Here is a 22,152-nt window from a genome sequence, read left to right as displayed (position 1 = left end):
GAAAGAGCCTCCAGCCAGCAAGTGCTTATCTAATATAAATGGGAATGGAAGTCTGGAACTGACAAATCCTACCAATCAAATTCGTCACCAAGTTTTCCCATTTAGATCCCTGTCCAGAGCAGCTGACTGCGCGAACCGTTCGCTCCTGCCTTGCCGTGGCGTCATCGTTTTCCAGAGCAGATCGCTGGTGAACGCTTAAGCCTGACGCGCTGCTGCCTGTCCTGAATCTTTGCCTTACAATCTCACTGGAGTGAGTCACCTCTACAACACATACGATTATCCTCACGACGGCCTCTCGGAATCCAGATCTTGCGTGTCGCTCACTTAGCTTGGTACCTACAGGCATGTCCTCCACCTGAGCTCATATCCATTCTCAACTTCATTCAAGTTCCCATTTTTCAACCACCAGCACGGCTGTTTGTCCGTTGCTCAAATCGCTCATCAAAACCAGCGACATCGAAGCTCATATCTTGGGGCTCGCAATCTGGAACCTCGGGCATGGATTTATGAAAATTCTCCGTCATCGGATCTCAAGATGTCGTCCGACAAAGAAGATGGCGGCCTAGTTGCCGAGAAAACGAGTGAGGAAAGCGCACCCTCTAGCACTGAAGCAGATGCACCCAGAACCACAGCAGTTCAGTTTGAGGGAGACGAGGCGGCATTTTTGCGAACTATCACAGCCGATATCCGGGACCAAGATGATTTAGAGCGCGATATCACAACACAGGCCAACGCCGCCTTGATTGAGGCAGAAGATAAGAAGGATAAGCAGCGCATTGAAAAACTGGAAACCACCAAAGATAAACTCGAGGCAAAAAGAGTAGATCAACGAAAGAAGCTAGAAGGAGCTCGACGGAACCCTTATCAGTCACGGATCATACAGAAGGAGCTCGATAAGCTGGACTTAGAGATTGAGAATGCCATCAACGACATCTCGGACTGCCAAGCTCGCATCGACAAGAGACAGGAAGAGATTGCGATTGTGGAGGATCCTGTCAAGAGCAAGTCTAAACGCTTGGCTGGCGAGTCGCACCGAGAATACCTCGTCCGGACCGGAAAGATCACGCCTTTTGCCAACATTGGTGGCGAACGACCTGATGGTTTCGAAGGCGAGCTAGCAGATGTTCTTGTCGAGGCTGAGCAAGACGCGGCTGCGGAGGAATACCAGAGCGACGATGAAGAGCCAAAGTCTCATCAAGTACTGCGCATGCCAGGCTTTGCTGAACATCCACAAACAGCTCCGGCATCCGTGGAGACCGAGTTTTCTCTACGACCGAGGAAAAAACGCAAGGTAGATGAGGGAGCATCGTCCGATGAATTTGATGCGTCGACTGCCAGTTCGGCTGAAAGCCAGTACGCTTCGGACACTAGTGAGGAAGAAGCCACAGGTCGTAAGCGGAAGAAGGGCACAAATACGGATAAGAAGAACAAGCGTAAGAAGGCTGCGGAGAATACAGTCACCGTTGGCAATACAAAGGTCGACCTGAGCAGCGTCGACGATGGAAATGAGGCGATCTACCAAGCACGCCTTGCTGATTGGGTCAGGAGGCGGAGTGCAGCTCGTCAACAGCAAAGTGGCAATGCTGATGGCGACGCCTCAATTGAAGATAATGGCGAAGAGGAATGGTTCAAACCTTCGCCTGATCAGCCTGACCACGAATTCGGTAACGGGCTGAGGCTCCCGGGAGACATTCATGCGTCGCTGTTCGCGTATCAAAAGACCGGCGTTCATTGGCTTGCTGAGCTTTATGAGCAAGGCGTAGGTGGCATCATTGGGGACGAGATGGGCCTTGGAAAGACAGGTAAGAAGTTATGGTAACAGAAGAACGCAATCTTACTGATACGCTTAACAGTGCAAGCAATTGCTTTCGTTGCGGCGTTGCACTACACCAAGAAGCTCGACAAGCCCGTCATAGTAGTCGTTCCCGCGACTGTCATGCAGCAGTGGGTCAATGAATTCCACCGATGGTGGCCCCCTTTGAGAGTGTCAATCCTACACTCGTCTGGTAGCGGCATGGTCAATGTGGCTGAGGATGATGACGATGAAGATTATCCTGGAGATAGGACGAATCGTGACGCCGCAGAGCGTATCGTCAGGCGCGTTGCCAAGCATGGACACGTTCTGGTCACCACGTACGCTGGCTTGAACACCTATGGCGAGCAACTACTGTCCCTGGAATGGGGCTACGCCATCCTCGACGAGGGCCACAGGATTCGCACCCCTAATGCAAATGTCACATATCAAGCCAAGTGTCTCAACACACCACACCGCCTGATCCTGTCGGGTACGCCAATCCAGAATAACCTCACCGAGCTGTGGTCGTTATTCGATTTCATTTTCCCTATGCGGCTAGGGACTCTGGTCAACTTCAGGCAGCAATTTGAGATTCCTATCAAGATGGGCGGGCACGCGAATGCGACTAATCTTGCGGTCATGACTGCTGAAAAATGCGCGACGACTTTGAAGGAAACCATTAGCCAATACCTGCTTCAGCGGCTCAAGGTCGACGTAGCATCAGACCTGCCGGAAAAGACGGAACAGGTGCTGTTCTGCAAGCTAACACCGGAACAAAATGAGGAGTACGTCAGGTTCATTCATTCGGATGCGGTCTCCCAAATTATGGCCAAAAAGCGTCAATCACTCTACGGAATCGATATCCTGCGGAAGATCTGCAACCATCCGGATCTCGTGAGTGTGAACAGAAAGAACCAACCAGGATACGATTGGGGAAGCCCCAGAAGATCTGGCAAGTTGCAAATGGTCGGCGACCTTCTTCCAATGTGGAAGAAATTTGGGCACAAAACGCTACTATTCTCCCAAACCAAGATCATGCTCAACATCATCCAGGACTATATCGGCAAGATGGAGGGAATGAACTACCTACGCATGGATGGAGACGTTACTATCGAGAAGAGACAAGTTCTGATCGACAAGTTCAATAACGATCCCTCCATTGACGTCTTCCTGTTGACGACTAAAGTGGGCGGCTTAGGTGTGAACCTCACCGGAGCGACCAGGATCATCATCTATGACCCAGACTGGAATCCGTCAACTGACTTGCAAGCGCGAGAGAGAGCCTGGCGACTCGGCCAGACAAAGCCAGTCGCCATTTACCGGCTAATGACGTCGGGTACTATCGAGGAGAAGATTTACCACCGCCAGATCTTCAAGCAATTTATGACGAACAAGGTCCTCAAAGACCCGAAGCAGCGGGCCAACTTCGATCTTTCTGACCTTTATGACCTATTCAGCTTTGGCGACAATAGCCATAGTATGGCCAGCGCCAACAGAAGCAAGGTCTTTGAGGGTGCGGAAGTCAAGTTCAACCAGTCAGAGGGCCACAATCAGCTGGAGAAGCCGTCCAAGAACGCCGTTCCCATCTCCTCGGTCAAGGCAGAAGACGAGGTCGACACGGTCCGCAAGCTTTCCGGCGTCGCTGCAATGGAAGAGTTCACGGAGCCTACAGATGACAGCGAGGAGAAGCGCATTACCGAGAATCTGTTTTCTCGAACTGTGGATAGCGCCTACGAGCATGACCAAATCATGAATGGTAAGAAGAAGGTACAGGCTGACCAGGCCATGAATCGGCACGAGGCGAACAAGATAGCGGCCCAGGCTGCCGCCCATCTGCGACGAGCTGGAGAGGTTGCGCGCCGTATTCCCATCGGAACTGTCACCTGGACTGGCGAGATAGGCGAGGGAGGCCGACCTACTGCACCGCGACGCCGCGGAATGAATTCTTCGGCGGTCATGTCTTCCCTTGCGGATCGTCAGGGGCTCAGCCAGCCGGCCGGCGGCTCCAGTTCACGGGGCAACACTCCGGGTACGGACAAGCCCTTGAAGGAGAAGGATTTCATACCCCTGATCCAGACTTTCATGAGACGTCAAGGAGGCAAGGCAGTGACTAAGATGCTGGTTGATCACTTCAATCCGTATTGCAAGACTCCAAAGCAGACGGACGACTTCAAAAGTGCGTTGGACAGGGTAGCCGTCCTGGGGAAGACGGGTGGCACGGGTAGGGGTACTTGGACGCTAAAGCCTGCTTTCAAGTAGTGGCTGAACAGTCTCGATTCCCCTTGGGCGACTTGAGGGCAATCCCGTCAATACTGAATCAAGAGAATGGCGTTCCGGGCAGGCGTGGTTGCTTTCAGGCTTATACGCGGCATAGATCCGCGAAGACACATCGAAAAGACATCTCAGAGTTAAGAACAATGAAGCAGTAATGTAGGTTACTTGGTGGATCACACATCACGTCACAGCATCGCATTATGTGCACAACTTTGTCGAGGGTTCAGGAGCTACTCTTCAGTTCAGGCCATATATGGCGAGTTTCTATTCTGTCTACGATAGATACTGTCGCCCGCAGCAGAAGGCATGTCACAGTGCGTAGAGGTAGAGTGGGGACCAGGCTAAGGCGCCGTTCCCCGCGTTTTTCGCGATGCCACCAAGAAACCAAATAATGAGCGCTCCTGTCCCACGGAAGCCACCCAGGTAATGATGTAAAACCGGGCGCTCAGAGACGACGACCGCGGCGACCACCCTTTCTGCGGGTAGAGTCGGAGGGCGTGGGGGTGACGTCCTCAATGCGGCCGATCTTCATGCCGGAACGAGCCAGGGCACGGAGAGCAGACTGGGCACCGGGGCCGGGGGTCTTGGTGCCGTTACCTAAAGATTTGAATCAGCGCGACGGCTCGTGAGGGACTATTGAAGGAGTCTAGAACTTACCACCGGTGGCACGGATCTTGATGTGGAGGGCAGTGATGCCAAGCTCCTTGCAGCGGGTAGCGACGTCCTGGGCAGCCAACATGGCGGCGTAGGGGGAGGACTCGTCACGGTCGGCCTTGACCTTCATACCACCAGTGACACGGCAGATGGTCTCACGGCCGCTGGAATCACCCAGTTAGCCATCTTGCACCATCACGGGTATTGATATAGTCTTCATGTTCGCCAAGGAGGGAGGGGTATTCCGGAACTCGGAGGCTGAACAGTGAATGGTGAGACCTACGAAAGATCGGTGACGTGGACGAAGGTATCGTTGAAGGAGGCGAAGATACGGGCAACGCCGAAGACGAGCTCGCCTGGAGATCGCGGGGTAGTCAGCAAAATTGCTTCATTTTATCATTTTGCGGTCGGCGCATGGAGTTTCAACGCGCGACGTAACAATCGATTGGGACGCAGGCAAGAACTCACCCTCGCGGACCTGGGGACCCAAGGAGATGTTCTCCTGGGCGGGACGGACGGTCTTGGACTTGGGAGGCATCGTGACTGCTGTGTTTGGCGAATTGTCTTTCGGTGGTGGTTAGTCGGAGTGGTTGGCAAAGGGAAGCTCTCTCGATCCGTCGCTCGCAATAATCCCAAACGAAATTTCACAAAGCCCAGCCCTGCACACACGAACAAAAAAAGTGGACGAGAATGCCCTGACGGGGGTCGGGCGGTTGGCGGCGGCAGAACGACCCAGATTGGCTTAGCCTTTTGAGAAACCCTACCTAAGCGAGAAAAATTGAGGGCGGTGAGAATTTCAATTTGCTGGTGGTGGCCCATGCACCAGCCCCAGCGGAGCCCGCGAAATTTTGGGTAAAACTTCTGCGATCCCGCCGCCTTTTTCCTTTTCCCTCCTTCTTCTGATCCAGCGACCAATTTTCGACGACAACCGCCGACGACAACCAAACCCGCCTTCACAATGGCCGCCACCACGTATGTACACCAAAGCTCTTGAGCAGCAGCGGCAGCATTTCCCCCTCCGTTCCGTTTGCGATGTCTTGCAGATTGTCGTGGTCCTCTCGCTGGAGTCCTTGCTTCACCTCGTCGTGAATGCCTGGCTCTCAGCTCGAACCCTCCTGGGCAACCTCCCTCCTTCCTTCATGACCTGGAATATGGCTTGCGGATTGAGAGACGGTGCTCGGGGTGTTGGGGATGAACGGTAACTCGTTCTCCCTCAAAAACATTGCCGCTTGTTGGATTCTCCTAGCAGCGCTGAAAGGCTTGCTCGGCGACCCGTACGCATGCGCGCATATACTCTTGAACACTTTGCTGTGCTTCGAGGTGTTGTCGGATGAGCACAGTGCCACAGTAATTACTCCCTTGGAGTTACTGCTACTACCTGGTCTGCTCACCGATCAAAGTCATGAACTTCGAGTTAGCCACAGCGAGAATGTCGCGCTCCAGCTACAATTCTCGCACCGGCGCTCTACCCATGCTGCTTGCAGTATGTCGGACTGCGTACTAATCTGATTTGCAACAGTTCCGTCCCCACCTCCAACCAGGTTCTGGTTCCGGAGACCCTCCTCAAGAAGCGCAAGTCTCAGGAGAAGGCTCGCGCTGAGCGCAACTCGGCCACCGAGAAGCGCAAGGCTGTAAGTATACCTCTACTCCCACTATCTACCCCTTCCCCCGTCTCATGATGCATAACATACCTTTCACAACTAGACTACGGTCGATGCAGTTGGAATTAACCTTCTTTCGGGTCTGACACTTGCCGGATCATTCACATCGTCAATGCATATCTGATCCAAGAAACACATTGCTAACATGTTTCCTAAAGGCCAACAAGGAGAAGCGTGGTGTCATCTTCAAGCGTGCTGAGAAGTACGTCAAGGAGTACCGCGACGCAGAGCGCGAGAAGGTCCGCCTCTCCCGCGTTGCCCGCGAGAACGACTCCGCCTACGTTCCCGCTGAGGCCAACCTGATCTTCCTTATCCGCATCAAGGGTATCAACAAGATCGCCCCTAAGCCCCGCAAGATCCTCCAGCTTCTCCGTCTCCTCCAGATCAACAACGGAGTCTTCATCAAGATCACCAAGGCCACCACCGAGATGATCAAGATCATCGAGCCGTGGGTTGCCTACGGTTACCCCAACCTCAAGTCCGTCAAGGAGCTCGTCTACAAGCGCGGTTACGGAAAGGTCAACAAGCAGCGTGTTGCCCTCACCGACAACTCCATCATCGAGGAGAACCTCGGCAAGTACGGCATCGTCTGCATGGAGGACCTCATCCACGAGATCTACACCGTCGGCCCCAACTTCAAGCAGGCCTCCAACTTCCTCTGGCCCTTCAAGCTCTCCAACCCCACTGGTGGCTTCCGCCCCCGCAAGTTCAAGCACTTCATCGAGGGTGGTGACCTTGGCAACCGCGAGGAGAAGATCAACGCCCTCATCCGCCAGATGAACTAAACTGGTCGTTTGTACGGCTTCATGATCAACAAAAATGGGGATTTGGCAGGGTTTGTCTAGTTACTCGGGACTTCGGCAGGTTTGAGAATACCAAGGGTTTATTACATGATTGGCACGGTTGCACGGCGTTGATAACCACAAAAGGGAATTTGTGAATTGATCATTTGACGACCACTGGATTCTCCATCCTCCTTGTTCAATGGGTAGCAATGCAAGCCTCTTTAGAGAGTTGTATGTGTGTACTGTGCATGTGTGACTGTCTTGATGTATCGTGGTATTCCATGTCTTGATCCAAGAGGGGTGTTTGTACGCATTACATTAATATTGTACAAGTGGGTGCGCAACAACCACTATGCTCGTCCCCCGTTGAGCCAGGTTGAGTCATTCTCAGATCTTGATGTCGAAGCTAGTTCCACATCCACAGCTGCTTGACGCATACGGGTTGTCCGTGATCTTGAACTGGGACCCAATAAGCTCCATCGTAAAGTCCACTTTGCTTCCCTTCAGCAAATCCAGCGACGGCTCGTCAATCACCACCTTTGGTCCCTCAAAGGTTACGCTTGAAGGGTCGGCATCTTCTGGCAGGTATTGAAACACGGTATCGTCCTCCCCAACGACCTTGGACCAGTCCTCTGCGCTCTCGCACTCGGGCAGGGTAACTAGGCTCATGAGATACTGGAAGCCATGACAGCCTCCGCTCTCGACTTGTATCCTCAGGGCTAGGTTCGGGTTGTTGTCCTTCTTCATGATAGTTGCTAGACGCTATAAACGCAAAGAGAAGCTGTTAGGTTTCGGAACCTCCCTTGTTCGATGCTCGGGTACACGTAAGCTACACGTACCTTGCCTGCTCTATCTGTGATATCGAGCTTCATCTCTTGCCCTTCCTCGTCTGTCTTCGGGTTCCAGGCGCATTTCGTCTGCCTCCTCGTCGCGGAGGCCGTGAAGGCGCGGGTCTGCTGTCGCATCGTCCTCCCAGCAAAGCGCTGCGGCATCATCCTCCTAGAAACACTCTGGGTGCAGCATTGTCGGGTTGTGCCGAAGCCGGCCTTGCTCGTGGTGGCCGTGGTCGTGCCGGACTCCCATCTCGGGACAAGTACCGAGAGGATCGTTGCCGGGGAGTTCAACGTCGATGTTGTACGGCGCGCAAGCTGCACGAAGATATTTGCGCTCGAGGGGCTATGGATACACCGGAGAGAGGCCATTTTGAGCTGCCTTGTAGCGATGCTGAGGTCGTTTAGTTGAACGGGGGGCGGCAGTTGGAGAAAATTGAGGATGCTAATGTTCGGCAATAAGGTATAGCTTATGATGTAAAAGGTGGTGGGCGGTAGGTGGCGGCAGTTGATTGTTTGCCGCATTAGTCAGCCCGGGGGGGCTTGATGGTTTTTGTCCAATGGTAGTAGACGGATTTCAACTCCTCGACCATAATTTTCAGTGACGCTTCATTATTGCTCTCCTTGGACCAATTGCATATCGTCGGAGAAGGATTTCGTCAGTTGCGTTAATAAGAAGGGCTTCTGGCCAGTTAATTGTCTTTGCAGATGAGCCTTTGGGTGTGGCGTTCAAGCTCGGTTCGGTCATCGCTGTTGTCGGAGCCGGCCCCTCGGGGCTGTGGAGACCATCGGAGGCTACAGCTACAATCGCCGAGGTTTCGGGGCGGCCCCGGGATTTTGAGATTAGAACTCAGGAAGCAGGTCTCTATCGTTTGACAGACCCCAAGTTCTTGTAAAAGGAGTGATTGTTTTTACTCGACACGTTGTGCAATTTGCGCCTTTGAATAGCCATATCACTCGATGCTGAACAAGCTTGACGTGATAAGTTTGCCTTACATTGCGTAATGAATATAATGCCCTCTATTGATAGGGTTCAATTTGCGTTGTTCCTTACAGTACTCGATATTTGCCCTAACCATGTACTACCTACTTACGTAGCAGGTTATTTCATCCGTTGGCGGATTCGATGCAAGCGATTCACTTACTGGCGACTTGCAATCGGGTAGTCGAGACGTCAATGACACAAAGCTATGGCAAGAGGCACCAATAATCCTGAACAAGTCTGGCACCACAATCCTCGATTCTCACAAGAGACGTCAGGACCGCCCTTTCCGTTCTGCCCCTTCTTACTACAAACATCTGCGCATAGCTTCTGATTGCGGGTTGCACCTTCTGGTCTGAGTTATTCGATCCAAGGAGAAGGGGTCCCCGACTATTTTCTATGCATTTGAGAAATGTGGACGGTGCATCGTCCAAATGATTCTTCGACTTCAACCACACGACCACCCCTAATACCTTTTCTCAATAATAACTTAGACTTTACCTAAAGATACCTACTGATTACTTCCATTCTCAATGTCATCCGTGATTCAGAAACTCGGCCTTGCCGACAATTTCAAGCCAACGCGACACAGAGCGGCAAGACCCCATTTTGGTCGAGGCGGAATCCAAGTCCCAAATCCCGGAGGCACGGCAGACATGTCGAGCTTCATGAAACAAGCGAGAGACGTCGCCGCTGGCAAGGGTCTGCAGATCGACCATACAGTTTCTCCTGAACAGCCGCCACACGCGCCTCAGGCTACACCCCTAGAAATCCTCTGTCTCGCCATTGCCATCTTTGTTCTCGCGTGTATCCTAGGTTTCATTGTCCTGATTGGCATCAAAACTAGGCGCTCCCGCGCACAACATGAGGCCAATAGCTTCCCGGAAAGCAACGATCGGGCGAGATGGGATTCACACGACACAACACAGGTTTTCATCAACGGCGTCCAGCGACGGAGCGACTCGGTGGCAGGACAGGAGAGAAACGAGCTGCGTCTCCTCGAGAGGGACGATACGGCATCCCTTGCACCAAAGCACATCTTCAGGCCTTGGAGAGACCCCGCTGATGAGCGTAACGGCGGGATCGGAAAGTTCGACGGCACATCGACAGGGCTTTCCAACGATACATCCCGGGAATTGGAACAGCACTCCACGGCCGACATTCAAGGGTTGATTCGTTCGAACGATGAATGCTTACCCGCAAATTGTGGCCGTAGACCATCGAGGCGCTTCGACGAGCAGGGTGTGAACGGGGGTTCAGGACCAACGACCCATCCGTAGCAGCTGGGCGGTAACACGCAAAGCAAGGCAGGACAGGACAGTCAAGAATGACAGACAAATAAAAAAGACTCTATTCCCTCGCTCGTCCCCGCCCTAACCTAGTATACCGGCTCCTCAGGGTGATCGCACAAGGGCCCGCCGGCTGTTGGCTCCCTAGCGAGCTTCACGTGCGTGTTGCGTAGTATGTTTGTACAGCTGTATTCCGATCCGGATCGCGTCGTCTATCGATTCGACAGTCGTGGCATCTTATGCCTGCTTCCTGATCTCTCTGGCGGCCTGCTTCAGGCTGGAGTTGCACTCCTCGTATGCGCGTCCGGCTCCGAAACCGACGCCGACGAAGGCGGGCCACGCTCTGCGCTTGAAAAGGAGGACTGAGAAGACGACGCCGAAGCCAAGACCGAGGGTAGACTTGACGAGGAGGTTGGACAGGCAGTGGTCCCACTAGAATATGGTCAGGGATCTCGGGTTATCGACGTTGGTAACGGCTTGGGGGAGCTACCTTCTCGTTGAGAAGTGCCTCACTGACGGGGCGCGCGACGGCGCTCGGGGGAGGGGGAACGGAGGTGTCTGACATGGTCGTCGATACCCTGAGGAGCTGGTCGTCAGCGTCAATGGATCAAACGAATAGCTGGGGAGCGGTGCTTACACAATTGACTCGATGCGCAATGGTGTTGTCGAGGTCGGAGCTTCAGCTATGGAATTGAACCAAGTGATGTTTTCGGAGAGAGCCGGCAAATTGATGATGAACACCCGAGGGCGGTAAGTCTCGGTGTGAGTGTCGGTGACCTCTTTGGCTTGGGTGGGGCGGCAGAATCCCGAAATTTTGGGAAAGCTCCAGCCAAAAATCGCGGGGAGTCGGTGCGACTTACACCTGAGCGCACTCAAAAGATCTGCACGTCTTTTGAAGTCCCTCGTGGTTGGTTGCCTATCATGGACGTGGAAATGACTGATGCAAGCCCAAGCAGGTCTTCTGAGACCATTGTAAGTTCTTCAGTCAGGTTTAACTCCATCCTTGTCTACTAACCGTTGTTGAAGACGTCGGACAGGGACTTGGTCAAGACAGTGCGATCTCTCGACCAGACGGGCCCTGGAGCCAATGGCGAAAACCTCGACCGAGTATGGAAGCAGCTCACATCTGCCAGCCAGGGGCCCTTCTCTGCCGCTGAGGAGAGCGTCCTCCGGTGGCTTCTCAAAGTCATGAAAGCGAACAACGACGAAGCCGACACAATCCGACGATTTCCCTTGACATGGCGCATTCTCGATTGCGCATTCCAAAGAATCCCTCTCTTTTCACTCGCAAAGTCCCTCGCCGACCGAAAGTTCATGGCGGTTCTTCAACAAACTCTCAAGAGCGTCGCGAAGCCGAGCACCGAAGCCCAGGCCTCTGGTTCTACATCGAAGAAGAGGAAGAGGAACAATGCCGCAGTCTTTGAGCTGAAGGCGCTGCAGTCTTTCGAGGGCTGTCTAGGCACGGGGGAGGCTATCTTTGGCGCATTGAAGAACCTGCTTGAACGACTGGACCCGGGGGCGCAATGGTCTGCCCACGACAGGATGGGAGCAGAACACATCAAGGCACTCTTCGCCCAGCCTGCGACCGAGGCGGTAGAGCTGCTCTCGCCCCTGCTTTCACTTTGCGATTTCTCTCTGGAAGCGTCAGATACCGAGCCATTTGAGGCGCAAGAGTCATGGGTGAAGGTGTTCTCATCCGCCTGGGACCTGCATCTCCAGGGGGGGACGGATGCACTCGAAGTCGCGACTCACCTCTCACGCGTATCCTTCTCTATTCTGGGCAAGACTAAGAACCAGTCGAGCAACAATGACCAAGTGGCCAAGATATGGACGCGCGATCTCGAGAAGTTCCTCCAACGCAACCTTGTTCTGCCGGCGAGGTCGGCATACCTCAACAAAACCGATCTCGAGGTCGTCATTCGCTGTTTTGCCATGATACAGAACATTGCCTTGACCTCAGTTCCAACTTTCTACAGCCTAGTGTCATCAGCCCCGAGAGTTGTTGGAGGACTCACAACAACAAAGGCTGAGGAGGCCTGGATGCAGGAAGTTTTCAAGATGTCTGAGCGTGCCATGAAGCAGTTGTCTGCTAGCGAAAAGTCGCATGCGATGGGAGGAATCCTCGACGAAGCAATCGCGAATAAATCTCGCATCGCTCGGAGTGACCTTCTGTCAGTCTGCGAGTCTTACGCGCTTCCTGATGATCAGAGCGAGACTGACTGGCGTCTCTTGTCGCTTGTTGCGAGATGTGACGCGGATGTCTTTTTGCAATCAGAAGAAGGCACACAACTCTTCGACCAAGTGTGCGACAGGATTACCGCAGTCGGCGCGGAGGCCGACGAGGGCATTATGCGGCAGCTGATGGAGTCGCTGATAACCGGCTTTGAAAATGCCCGCGATCTATCAACATTCCTGAAGACGTGGTTCAATCAACTCTCGAAGTTCGAAGACAAAAAGCTGCGCTCCGGAGATCGGCCAGTTTGGTTTTCTAGAGTGCACCGCAATCCGACGCTAATTGGAGGCATTCAGAAGTCCTTGACCACCAAGCAGTTGGTCAATCTGCTGCAATGGGTTGAGGAACAGCAGGAACTCCGTCCGGCTGCAGTCTTCATCTTCCTCAACACCCTCGCTTCTGCAGTCACCAAAGACGACTATGCCGATGCGGTTGGAAGCAAGCTTGCCGACATTGCGTTGAACGTCGGGTCGGCCAGCAAAACACCGTCGGACATTCGCTCGCTGCGTTGGAGAATCACCTCCAAGACTGTTTCCTGGCTAGACTATGACCAGGCCACCGCTCTCTGGGATAAGGTCCAGACAGATCTCACAAAGGCATTACAAAAAGCTAAATTTGACGACGAAGATACATGCGAGGCCCTGGAGTGCGCATATAATTTCTGGCTATCAATGTATCCCGATGGTCGCGACCAGACTGCTCTTTCTTCCTTGCTTACAACCTTCGTCGAGAGACTCTTGAAGAAGGTCAAGGTGGAAGACCTCCAGGGTCTCTTCAATTCTCGAGATCTCGCAGTTTCAGATACCTCTGATGTTCCCAAGTTTTGCGCAGAGTTTCCCCTTGCAGCTTCGAGACTCGTGGCTCTTCTTGCGAAGTCTTCGGGCGGTCTGCCCGACTACTTACAACGCGCCTTGAGTGAGGAGACCTCTTCCAAGGGCAGCGAGGTGAAGCTGAGTAACGTGCTTCACGCCGTGGCATCAAACGAAAACAACCTTTGCAAAAGAAAGCTGACAGCCGATGTGGTGGATCACGCCATCGACATCATCAGCAAGGCCTCAGCAAAGTCTTCCCCCTGGGCTGAGCAGCGGAGTAGGGCCGCCATGATTGAGTTGTCAAGGATTCCTGACGAATCTATCACGAGACAACAGAGGGAGCGTCTCATGGAAATCTTGGTTCCAAAAGTCCACGCGGCAGGCCAACTGGAGCCTTCGGACTGGCATCTGGTTTTGGGATTCTTGGTCAAGCTAATGTCAAGGCCAACTTTCTACCAAAACATGTCATTCTCCGACCTCCAAAAGATTGCGGACTCACTGTCAAAAGTCTGCGCGGACAGCAACTCAAGGACGGCTCTCGGCCTGGCCCAGCTCGTGTCACAACTAGCGACATCAACTGTGCGACAAATGAACGATCATCAGGAATGGCGCACGCAGTACTTCGACAAGATCTCCGCTCTTCTAAAGGGCCTAGATGGCGGTGCCTCCTCCGTGCAAATGACTCTGTTGAAGGCACTGCTCTCCGTTGTGCTACCTGAAACTGGTTCTAATGACAAAGCTGTTGTCATCGACAGCGATCAAATAGCTTCGGCCTTGGGAAGTCTCATTCAAGACACCTTGAGTGACTTTTCCAAGGCCTCGCGAAAGCAGAAGGTCAAGGGAGATATCGTCAACCGCGCCCTGATTGCACTCGACGCAGCCGAAGCTTTGCCAAAACCGGCCGTCGCGGGGCTCAAGATCAAGGTGTCTCAGTTGGAAGAGGTGAGCCAGCAGGCGATCACAAATGGATACTTCAGCGGCTGGAAGCTTCAGGCATTCCTCATCAAGCATTTCCCGTCAAAGGTGGCAGCGCCTCGGCCGACCTCCTTCGGCCAGCTCTTCAGCAGCACGCTGCCCACACCACTACCGAGTAGCGCAGTGCCTGATCCCCTTTCCGACTTCAACCGACAATCTACACTGGACGACATCATTGATGCCGCTGTTGCTGATCTTGACTACAATGGCAAGGTTCAGTATGTGCATAGCCTTCTTGAAGGCGTTGAGGCAGACACCGCTCCGGCAGCCGGTTCGACTTCCGAAGGCCAGCTCCTTGCCATCCGCCGTGTGGTTGCTCAGATGACTGGTAGGTTTCCTTCCCTCCTCAAGTTTGGTTGATGCTAACCGAAATCATAGAATCTCTTGTCGGTCTTGAAAAGTCAAAGAACTTTGACCTGGCCACAGCCCACGGCAAACTGATCAGGTACCTGGCCCAGGCCGGAACTGTGCGCGAATTCGTCAGGACCGCCGAAGTCCTGCAGCAGCTGCTCGACGTCAAGTCAGACTCCATGACCCAGTGGAACATTGAGACGACACTCAGCACGGTGGCAGCAATCGTTTCCAACAACCGAGGCCACCTCCTCGACGCGTCGCCGAGTGTGTACCACTGGCTCTGCAAGCTAATGGAGATCATCATCAAGAAGCACCGCCTCCGGTTGGAAGGCCACTACCACATCCTTGTCACCACCCTCGAAACCCTCCTCAGCGCCCTCGCTCACCCCTCATCATCTACACAGCAACGGGCTAAGCACGCCGCGCATTTCACGCGTCTCGTCACCCTCGTGTGCGAGCCCGCCGCCGCAGCCGTCTCCCGCGTACAGCACCTCAGCGCCCTCGACTCAGCGACCGACGCGGCGAAGAGGTCGGCCGGTCGGCACATGTACCTCGTCCTCATGGCGTACGTCAAGCTGCAGCTGGACGTCGACGTGCCGCGCGAGATCCGCGAGGCGTTGGAACCCGGCATGAACTCCGTGTTCGACATCACGCCGCTCGAGGTGAGGAAGATTCTGAATGATAGCATGGATGCCAGTGGTAGGGCTATTTTGAGAGAGATGTACAAGAGGTATACCAAGTTTGGCAAGTGGAGCGGTGTGTAAAGAGGAGGAAGCGCGGATTCGCGGAGGCCTGTGTGCAAGATACCCTAGACATAATGAAGCTTTTTGGTCAAAGACCATGTATACTTTCGGTTCCAGCATACCTGGCTGTGTTGTCTGTAACCACTTGCTCTGGTGAGACCTCGGCCCTAGCTTGACTTAATTCCCATCGTGCCCTGGTCTTGTACTGCTGGCCCTTAGGCTGGCTGCATATGCTGCTGTCAGCCCTGTGCTCGGAATCAACATATGATACCTCAGGCGCGATGTGCAGCCTGGAGGTGATATAGATGGAATACATATCTACGAATACACCACAAACATCCCCGCCTCAACATCTATAGGGTAGAAATCTCGAAAAGGAAGGCATGAGCAGCGTCTGAAGTGTCCATGACCTAGTGGTGGAAAGTGATGAACGCATAATTGGGTCCTTGCGAAAGGTTGCGAGTTCGAATTTGGTGGTCCTACATAATGCCACAGACAGCTCATTTTTGACTTTTTGGTATCCTTTCATGGTGTTCAACTTTTCGATGTTGCTATTTGGATCTCCAGCGTAGATTTAGTCCTGCTGAGATGTTACGGATAGGACAATAGCTTTGGGGTGTTTATCGCACCAGACAGAAGTTTGATGGATGAGGTGCCATGACGAGTGCGTGATGGCACAACGTCTATTTTTACGTTGAGCACGACGACGGGCAGGTCAGTAGGCTTTGGGTGAAGGTAAATAGGTACACAGGAACCTCGGATTTTCATCGCAGCTGAGACGTGGTTGGCGTGTTTCCTCTGGCAAGCCCCTCCGCCGTTGGCCGCTGAGACAAGCGCAAGGTCAGCGGCAGCCATCTTATCAAATCGATCAAAGGTTCATCAAGGTTTTGCTGGTACATGGCAGGACTGGCTGCCAGTATCCCTCCCTGACTCCGCTCAAGAAGGTATAATTCAGGGAGACTTACGGGCCTACAGATTGCTGTTCCTTAGATCGAATCCCGCCGCGCAGGAGTTATCTGATAGAAGCAAGGTATCTTGGATGTGCTGGAGGCTGTCACATTGAATACCTTTCTCAAGCTTCTTGAAATCTCATTCGTTCCTTTTTCAAGGGGCGATAGCACTTTTCTCCAATCTCAAGGACCTTGCCCTCCTGTCTTATTCCTCTCTGAATAAGGTTGAGATACTTGAGGAAAAAGCGAAATGATGAGTTTGAAATATCAAGAGTAGGTTATACAGTAGTAGACCCGGCCCACTCAAGTACTTCAGGTTCTACTAATGATTATTAGCAGATCAATCTGCCATCAGCGTGCACTTTAAGTTTTCAAAACACAAAGCTTCAGGAGCAGATGCTTAGAGAAGAGATAGGTAGGATGGATAGAACGGGCCCCTTATATAGGCCTTTTAATCAGTAGCGCCGACTTTTGGAATTAAACAGAGTATGCCCTTTCTGAGATATTTGATTTCAGTGGAAATAAATGACCCTTTGGCACATAGCTTTCCCCTATGCGAATATATGCCGAGCTCCAAACCATTGCGCCTCGACGAAGACCTGCATGCCGTCATGGAGGCAAAGGACGAGATGTAGAGTTGGACCTATCATCTGGCGTTGCTAGTCTATAGCACGATTGTTCCCGACGTACCCTCGTTCTAGATCGAGGCAAGGTCTCTGTATTGGGTACCGGCGGGCGGGATCGCAGACCTATCACAGAATCTGAAAAAACTGCCTAGGCGACCTAGACATTAAGTCAAGACGTGGTCTCTTTGTGTTCCGCGATGTCGTGTAGAGAGCGTCGAGGTCAACGATGATCCCGCAGAAGCGAACAAGGACTAAATGGAATAGTAAGGGTGAGCAAGCTGCGCCGTGAGGTCTCAGAGAGGTGCCTTCCTCATCTCTCTACCTCGTCAGCCTTCTAGAATCTTTAACTTCCTCATCCAATTCGCAGTAGAGTACATTGCGCCCAGCGGCTAGGACAGAGGCGCAAGAGGGGGAATTCCTCCGGGCCGGGGCATTCATTATCATAATCAACCCCGCCTACGAACATTTACCGCCCCCTGCTCCCTCTTAGCCGCCCTCTTCGCCTTGCTGATCCATAGCTATGCGAAAACACAATGATCGCCCTCAACTCTCGCCCGCGGACAACCTTCCCACTCGTGTCTATGACGAAACACAAAACCGGTCTCATGCCTTCCACTCGAAGATTTCTACCTTATAGATGTAGGGCCGGGACGGTTGTGGTGTATTCGTCAATGTGTATTTCACGAAAGGTGCACTCGCCTCAGTACCCATCACTTCACAGGTTGGGTCACGCGGCACAAAACCACTCCAGGGCACGACGAGAACCCGTCACTGATACAGATGCTCCAATCTCGTCTTTCGGATATATAATGTTATTTCAGCATATTTCGGTATCCTATATCTCGCGCTCAACTCTCAAGTGGCCAGTTATCTGCTATACCTCTTTTGACAGCTACTGTCCCTCCCCCATCAACTCATTAAAAAAAAAATGACCGAGAAGATCGTTCCTCGGCTGCGTCATTACCAGCCTAGCCAGTTCAGTTCAGTTCAGTTCAAGTCGTCTATTCAACCGCAACGCCGCCCAAATGCCTAGATGCACGTTTCATGTCCCAATGCTTTCGAGAGCTTGTTGATCGAAGTTTCTTTGTTTCCGTCGTCACAACCGTCTAGTAAATGCCTTGCGTTCTATATTGGAAGGTGTCGTAGCTGAAGAGGCACGTTAGTATGAGCTTTTTGCGGACAAGACACTGTTCAAACTTACAGCCGTGTGTAGTAGCTGCCCAGGGACTTGCCAATCAGGTCAGTTTCCACAAACTGCTCCGCTTCGTCCGCACTCAGCTGCAGCTGGAAGCGTTGGCGAAGGTTGTGTGTGGCCTGGACAACTCCCGCCGAGTAACATGGCATCTTTGAGTCACGCCCCATCATGGCCACCAAGTCGATAATGTTATCCGCAGACCGCCGCAGAGCTGAAATTGAGTTAGCCATGTTATTTCCCCAAGCTCAATACAGAACTTACCTTGGAAAGCTTGCTTGCAGAGCTTCTTGTAGTCTTCGTAATCATCAGACCCAATGCCACCGAGCACCTCGATATACTCCTGAGTGAGCTTGAAAGGTGCCGCCTCAAAACCAACAGAGCCTGGCGAGTTGGACAACATGAAACCGAAATCGATGTGGACGATGTGACCTTCGCTGTCGATCAGGACGTTACCGTTATGTCTATCCTTCAACTGCAGGATGTATGAAATCATGCTATAAGCGGCCAGTGAGCGTTTGAAGGCGTCCACACCCGCTTTGAAAGGCTCGCTATCCGGAGCACCGAACGCCTTCACAAAGTGATCTCTCAGCGTAGCAAACCGGCGTTTCTGACCAGGACTTGTCTCCATTGACAACGTCAGACTTCTCTTGATGGAATGCAGCGACACACCATTGGTGATGGTCTCAATCAGACCCGAGGACTCGCCAGTAACGAGAATCCGCATAAGCTTGACCCAGACGTTGACCTTCGCGTCGACCCAAATCTTGTGGCAGACGTCAATGAGCTGGCAAGCAAAAGCTTCCTGACGCAAGTCGGCTCCGGTCTTGACAATGACACTGACCAAATCCCAGTTCTTCATCCATCCATACGGCGAAGTCTTGCGGATGCGCTCTTTCTTAGCTTGCCATGCCTCACCGAAGACAGCCGCGCTAGGATCGTCGCGGTCACCCTTACTCTGAATACCACCAGTTTTGATATCGTTTTCCATTCGCGCCAATCCTGCGCCGGCATTGGGCCCCGGTTCAACGGGCGATTCGCTCTCGGCTTCAGGGGCCTCGGTAGCTGCAACAACAGAGTTCGCTTGCGCGGTAGAGGCTTTGGCAATGATGGTGTCAAAGGTCGGGCCCTGCTCGTCCATATCAAAACTCTGCTCTTCCAAGCTTTGCATGCTCGCAATAATCTTGGCTCGGATTGCCTGTACTTCATGTCGTGGTCGCTTGCCGCTCGTAGCTTCGAGCTGAGCCAACATCTGTGAAGCTGTGCGCATGTGGGTAGCGAGCGCGGAGAAATCTGGTTGATCAACCACAGCATTAGGCCGCGAAGAGAGTGTCATCTTGCGGAGTGGGCCTGTTGGACTGCTCGATCTCGAGGTTGATGTTCTGGAGCTCCGCGGAGTTGTGATTTCCGACATTACAGTCGACATTGCAGATGTGCCAGCGCTCGGAAGACGTTGGGCTTGCGACGGTGGAACCTGTTTCCCCTGGGGTTTCTGGAAAGGATCGTCATCGTAAGGCTTGATCAGGGGAGAGCTTCCCAAGTCGCCAGAAACCGGCTCAAACACGCTGTCAACTATTGTCTCTGGTGTTTTGGGTGCTATAGGTATGCGAGGTGAATCGGAAAGGTCAAAAATACGTCGGGTGTGACCGGGATCGGATAAGAGAGTGGCCAAAAGCCTCTTGTTATCTGGCGTATCCGGATCGAATGTGAAGTCATCTCTCAGTACCTCAACCATGAGAAGATATGGCACCTTCTCTGCACTGTTCAGCACTGTCGACTCTCCTGGATTCAGACGAACAATTCGATGGTGCCGACTCTTTGCTGGGGATCCATCTACCAGGGTAGGTGGGCAAATAACTGGAACGTCCACTTCCGCCGGCAGGTCTTGCGCTATGAGGGCCAGCTCCGCGCGGAGAGCACTGAGCCGAGCGGGTTTCGGCACGATGACAAGCCTATTGGAGATACCCTCTAGCGCGGTCAGGAATTGCGTCTCACATCTAAAGTAGTGTTGGCGCAGTAATCTAGTCTTTTGCAGCGTTGTCAAGTCAGAACCGGCGGCACCGCTCTTGAAGTGAAGGGAATGTCTCCTATTAAGAGCATCGTTAGGGCGTGGGGGAAATCCTGCCGATACTGGTGTTGCCGGTCTCGTTATGGCCAGCCTCGGGGAACGTAGCTCAGGGAGAGGTAGCGAAGAGGAGCTGAGACGGGCGTCATCGTTCTTCATGTTGAGATGAGACGGAAGACGCTTGACCTCGATGGGGGTCTTGGAGCCAGAGGAACCTGGCCGAGACGGAGATGGATCCGTCGACCGATGCTGCAAGTTGGACGACGCGACGCCTGGGGATACCAGATCCGGCGCGCTGACCATCCGCCCGCCATCTTTCGTACGCCTAGACCTCGTGCTCCCAGCCGTCACCGTGTGGGCTCGCGTCACCTGCGCTGTCTTGGGGTTGCTATCTCGAGAATCGGATATGAGGTCGTCGGACGGCTGAGGCTTCCTAGCCTGTGCCACGGCAAGTGGTCCCGCCCACTGTGGGACTAGTGGCACCGCGACACTGGCCAAGACGAAGCTCGCCAGGACCGTGACGGGCAAGATGTTCTCCTTGATCTTATCGTGCCTCGCAGCATCTGGCAGGCCGAACACAATATGCTGCACCTTGTTGTATACCCTCCGGCATGTTTGAAAGGCCTTGGACGACGGATTGGACGATAGATCGTGTAGGTACGTCTGGAATAACCAGAAGGTCTAGGAGATTGTGAGCGAATACGGCAGCGCGACAGCGGGGAGACGAAACAAACCAGAAGCGCAGCGGTGACGGACTCTTCGCACAAGTCCAGGAGGAACTCCTCCAAGGCCATGGACTCGTTGTCGACGCTGATTATTAGGTGGCATAGCTGCGGCAGGAAGAACTCGATATCCTCGTAGGGGAATTGTCGCAGCTTATTGCACAAGACATAGTGAATGCCCACATGGTCGGCGTAACGACTAGAGGAAGGAAAGATTAGGGGTTAGCAGAGAGGTCATCCCAATTGCCAATTGCCGAAACAAGCGTCAATTGAGAGCATAGCGCATGACGGCGACGGGTGGGCGCAAGGGGAGGGTCGCTCACGAAAGGTAAGAGACCGAGAGAAAGGGGTTCGAGTTGAAGACGTCGGACTCAAGGAATCGCTTGAGCAGGTCCCACGACATTGGTTACGCCACGGAGCGGATTGAAGGATGCAAGTGCAGCGAGGCTCGGTGCCTCATTTGATCATGGACATGAACGGGATTCGCAGGTCGAGGGATGGTTTCGCATGGCGGGAAGCTCAGAAGACTTGGGAGAATTGTTCGAGCAGTCGCAGCACGCAAGAAGATGGGAGACAAGACGCCCAGGTACACACGGTGGCCGGTTACTCGATGCAGATAGGTAGCTCCCTCTCCGCCGTGAATTGGATGTCGATTTGTCCACTAATCTGAGGGCATGACTTGGAAGGTGGGAGGAATGCCCCATGCACGACCCGCCGTTTCCCAGTACTAGTGCCTAAAAATTCTGGCCTCAAATTAGACTACGTCGCCGGTTACCTCAGCGAGCATGAACCTTGGCTCATGCTGCCGCTGAGAGCGGGAGCCTCTGAGGAGGGGGGCCAGCCGCACCTTGAGAGTGCCGGACCCGAGAGGATCAAGGTCGCGCGCTAGGACGAATGGGGGCGACGGCCAAACCCCTGTCTGCGGGGCATCATCGTTTTATCTGCATATGTGACGTTATTTGCATTCGATTCCTGAGTTCTCTTTCTGAGTTTCCAGTGGTAAGACTTCAATTCTCATGTTGACTCTATGAGGTGAGAGTCTCATTGACAGACAGGTCAAAATGGGGAGTGTCACTCGATGAATGAAGCATACTCTGGCAACAATGTCAAGCTCAAGTGTACCACAGTGAGGTACGAATAAAATACAGCCACCTCATATGAGCAGGGTGTCTTTGAGTGAGTGGAAAGTGAGTTCCACATGAGACGTCCC

At 53.2% G+C, this 22,152-nt stretch overlaps 7 protein-coding genes across 7 annotated transcripts; 3 read left to right on the top strand and 4 right to left on the bottom strand.

The window, feature by feature from the left end:
* Window positions 1-535: 535 nt before the first annotated feature.
* On the top strand, window positions 536-4,054 carry HER10_EVM0009947 (SNF2 super family protein; the record flags this gene model as incomplete). Its single annotated transcript, XM_035479418.1, has 2 exons — window positions 536-1,802; window positions 1,854-4,054. The coding sequence occupies 2 exons, from the start codon at window positions 536-538 to the stop codon at window positions 4,052-4,054; spliced, it is 3,468 nt and encodes a 1,155-aa protein (XP_035336440.1).
* Window positions 4,055-4,514: 460 nt separating this feature from the next.
* HER10_EVM0010913 (40S ribosomal protein S14) lies at window positions 4,515-5,261 on the bottom strand (the record flags this gene model as incomplete). Its single annotated transcript, XM_035480357.1, has 4 exons — window positions 4,515-4,666; window positions 4,727-4,887; window positions 5,007-5,079; window positions 5,192-5,261. The coding sequence occupies 4 exons, from the start codon at window positions 5,259-5,261 to the stop codon at window positions 4,515-4,517; spliced, it is 456 nt and encodes a 151-aa protein (XP_035336516.1).
* A 420-nt stretch (window positions 5,262-5,681) lies between these two features.
* HER10_EVM0011043 (60S ribosomal protein L7) lies at window positions 5,682-7,169 on the top strand (the record flags this gene model as incomplete). The annotated part of the gene is made up of 4 exons (XM_035480485.1): window positions 5,682-5,695; window positions 6,243-6,354; window positions 6,543-6,665; window positions 6,732-7,169. The coding sequence occupies 4 exons, from the start codon at window positions 5,682-5,684 to the stop codon at window positions 7,167-7,169; spliced, it is 687 nt and encodes a 228-aa protein (XP_035336528.1).
* A 387-nt stretch (window positions 7,170-7,556) lies between these two features.
* HER10_EVM0000389 (iron-sulfur cluster assembly accessory protein) lies at window positions 7,557-8,371 on the bottom strand (the record flags this gene model as incomplete). Its single annotated transcript, XM_035470174.1, has 2 exons — window positions 7,557-7,931; window positions 8,009-8,371. 2 exons carry the CDS (start codon window positions 8,369-8,371, stop codon window positions 7,557-7,559), a joined length of 738 nt encoding a protein of 245 aa, XP_035335557.1.
* Window positions 8,372-10,507: 2,136 nt separating this feature from the next.
* Window positions 10,508-10,835, bottom strand: HER10_EVM0012091 (uncharacterized protein; the record flags this gene model as incomplete). The annotated part of the gene is made up of 2 exons (XM_035481494.1): window positions 10,508-10,702; window positions 10,761-10,835. 2 exons carry the CDS (start codon window positions 10,833-10,835, stop codon window positions 10,508-10,510), a joined length of 270 nt encoding a protein of 89 aa, XP_035336638.1.
* A 322-nt stretch (window positions 10,836-11,157) lies between these two features.
* Window positions 11,158-15,408, top strand: HER10_EVM0003864 (Urb2/Npa2 family protein; the record flags this gene model as incomplete). The annotated part of the gene is made up of 3 exons (XM_035473527.1): window positions 11,158-11,242; window positions 11,297-14,618; window positions 14,669-15,408. Exons 1-3 carry the CDS (start codon window positions 11,192-11,194, stop codon window positions 15,406-15,408), a joined length of 4,113 nt encoding a protein of 1,370 aa, XP_035335874.1. The 5' UTR covers window positions 11,158-11,191.
* A 2,347-nt stretch (window positions 15,409-17,755) lies between these two features.
* On the bottom strand, window positions 17,756-21,601 carry HER10_EVM0010139 (phosphatidylinositol 3). Its single transcript, XM_035479608.1, has 5 exons — window positions 21,266-21,601; window positions 20,955-21,141; window positions 18,420-20,901; window positions 18,165-18,369; window positions 17,756-18,109 (listed from the first exon to the last, which is right to left on the bottom strand). Exons 1-5 carry the CDS (start codon window positions 21,343-21,345, stop codon window positions 18,070-18,072), a joined length of 2,994 nt encoding a protein of 997 aa, XP_035336450.1. The 5' UTR covers window positions 21,346-21,601; the 3' UTR covers window positions 17,756-18,069.
* Window positions 21,602-22,152: the final 551 nt, after the last annotated feature.

Source organism: Colletotrichum scovillei, assembly GCF_011075155.1.
Source record: "Colletotrichum scovillei strain TJNH1 chromosome Unknown Contig00003, whole genome shotgun sequence".
NCBI classification, from domain to species: domain Eukaryota; kingdom Fungi; phylum Ascomycota; class Sordariomycetes; order Glomerellales; family Glomerellaceae; genus Colletotrichum; species Colletotrichum scovillei.
The sequence above is the reverse complement of the archived record's forward strand: the minus strand, read 5'-3'. Positions and strand labels throughout refer to the sequence as shown.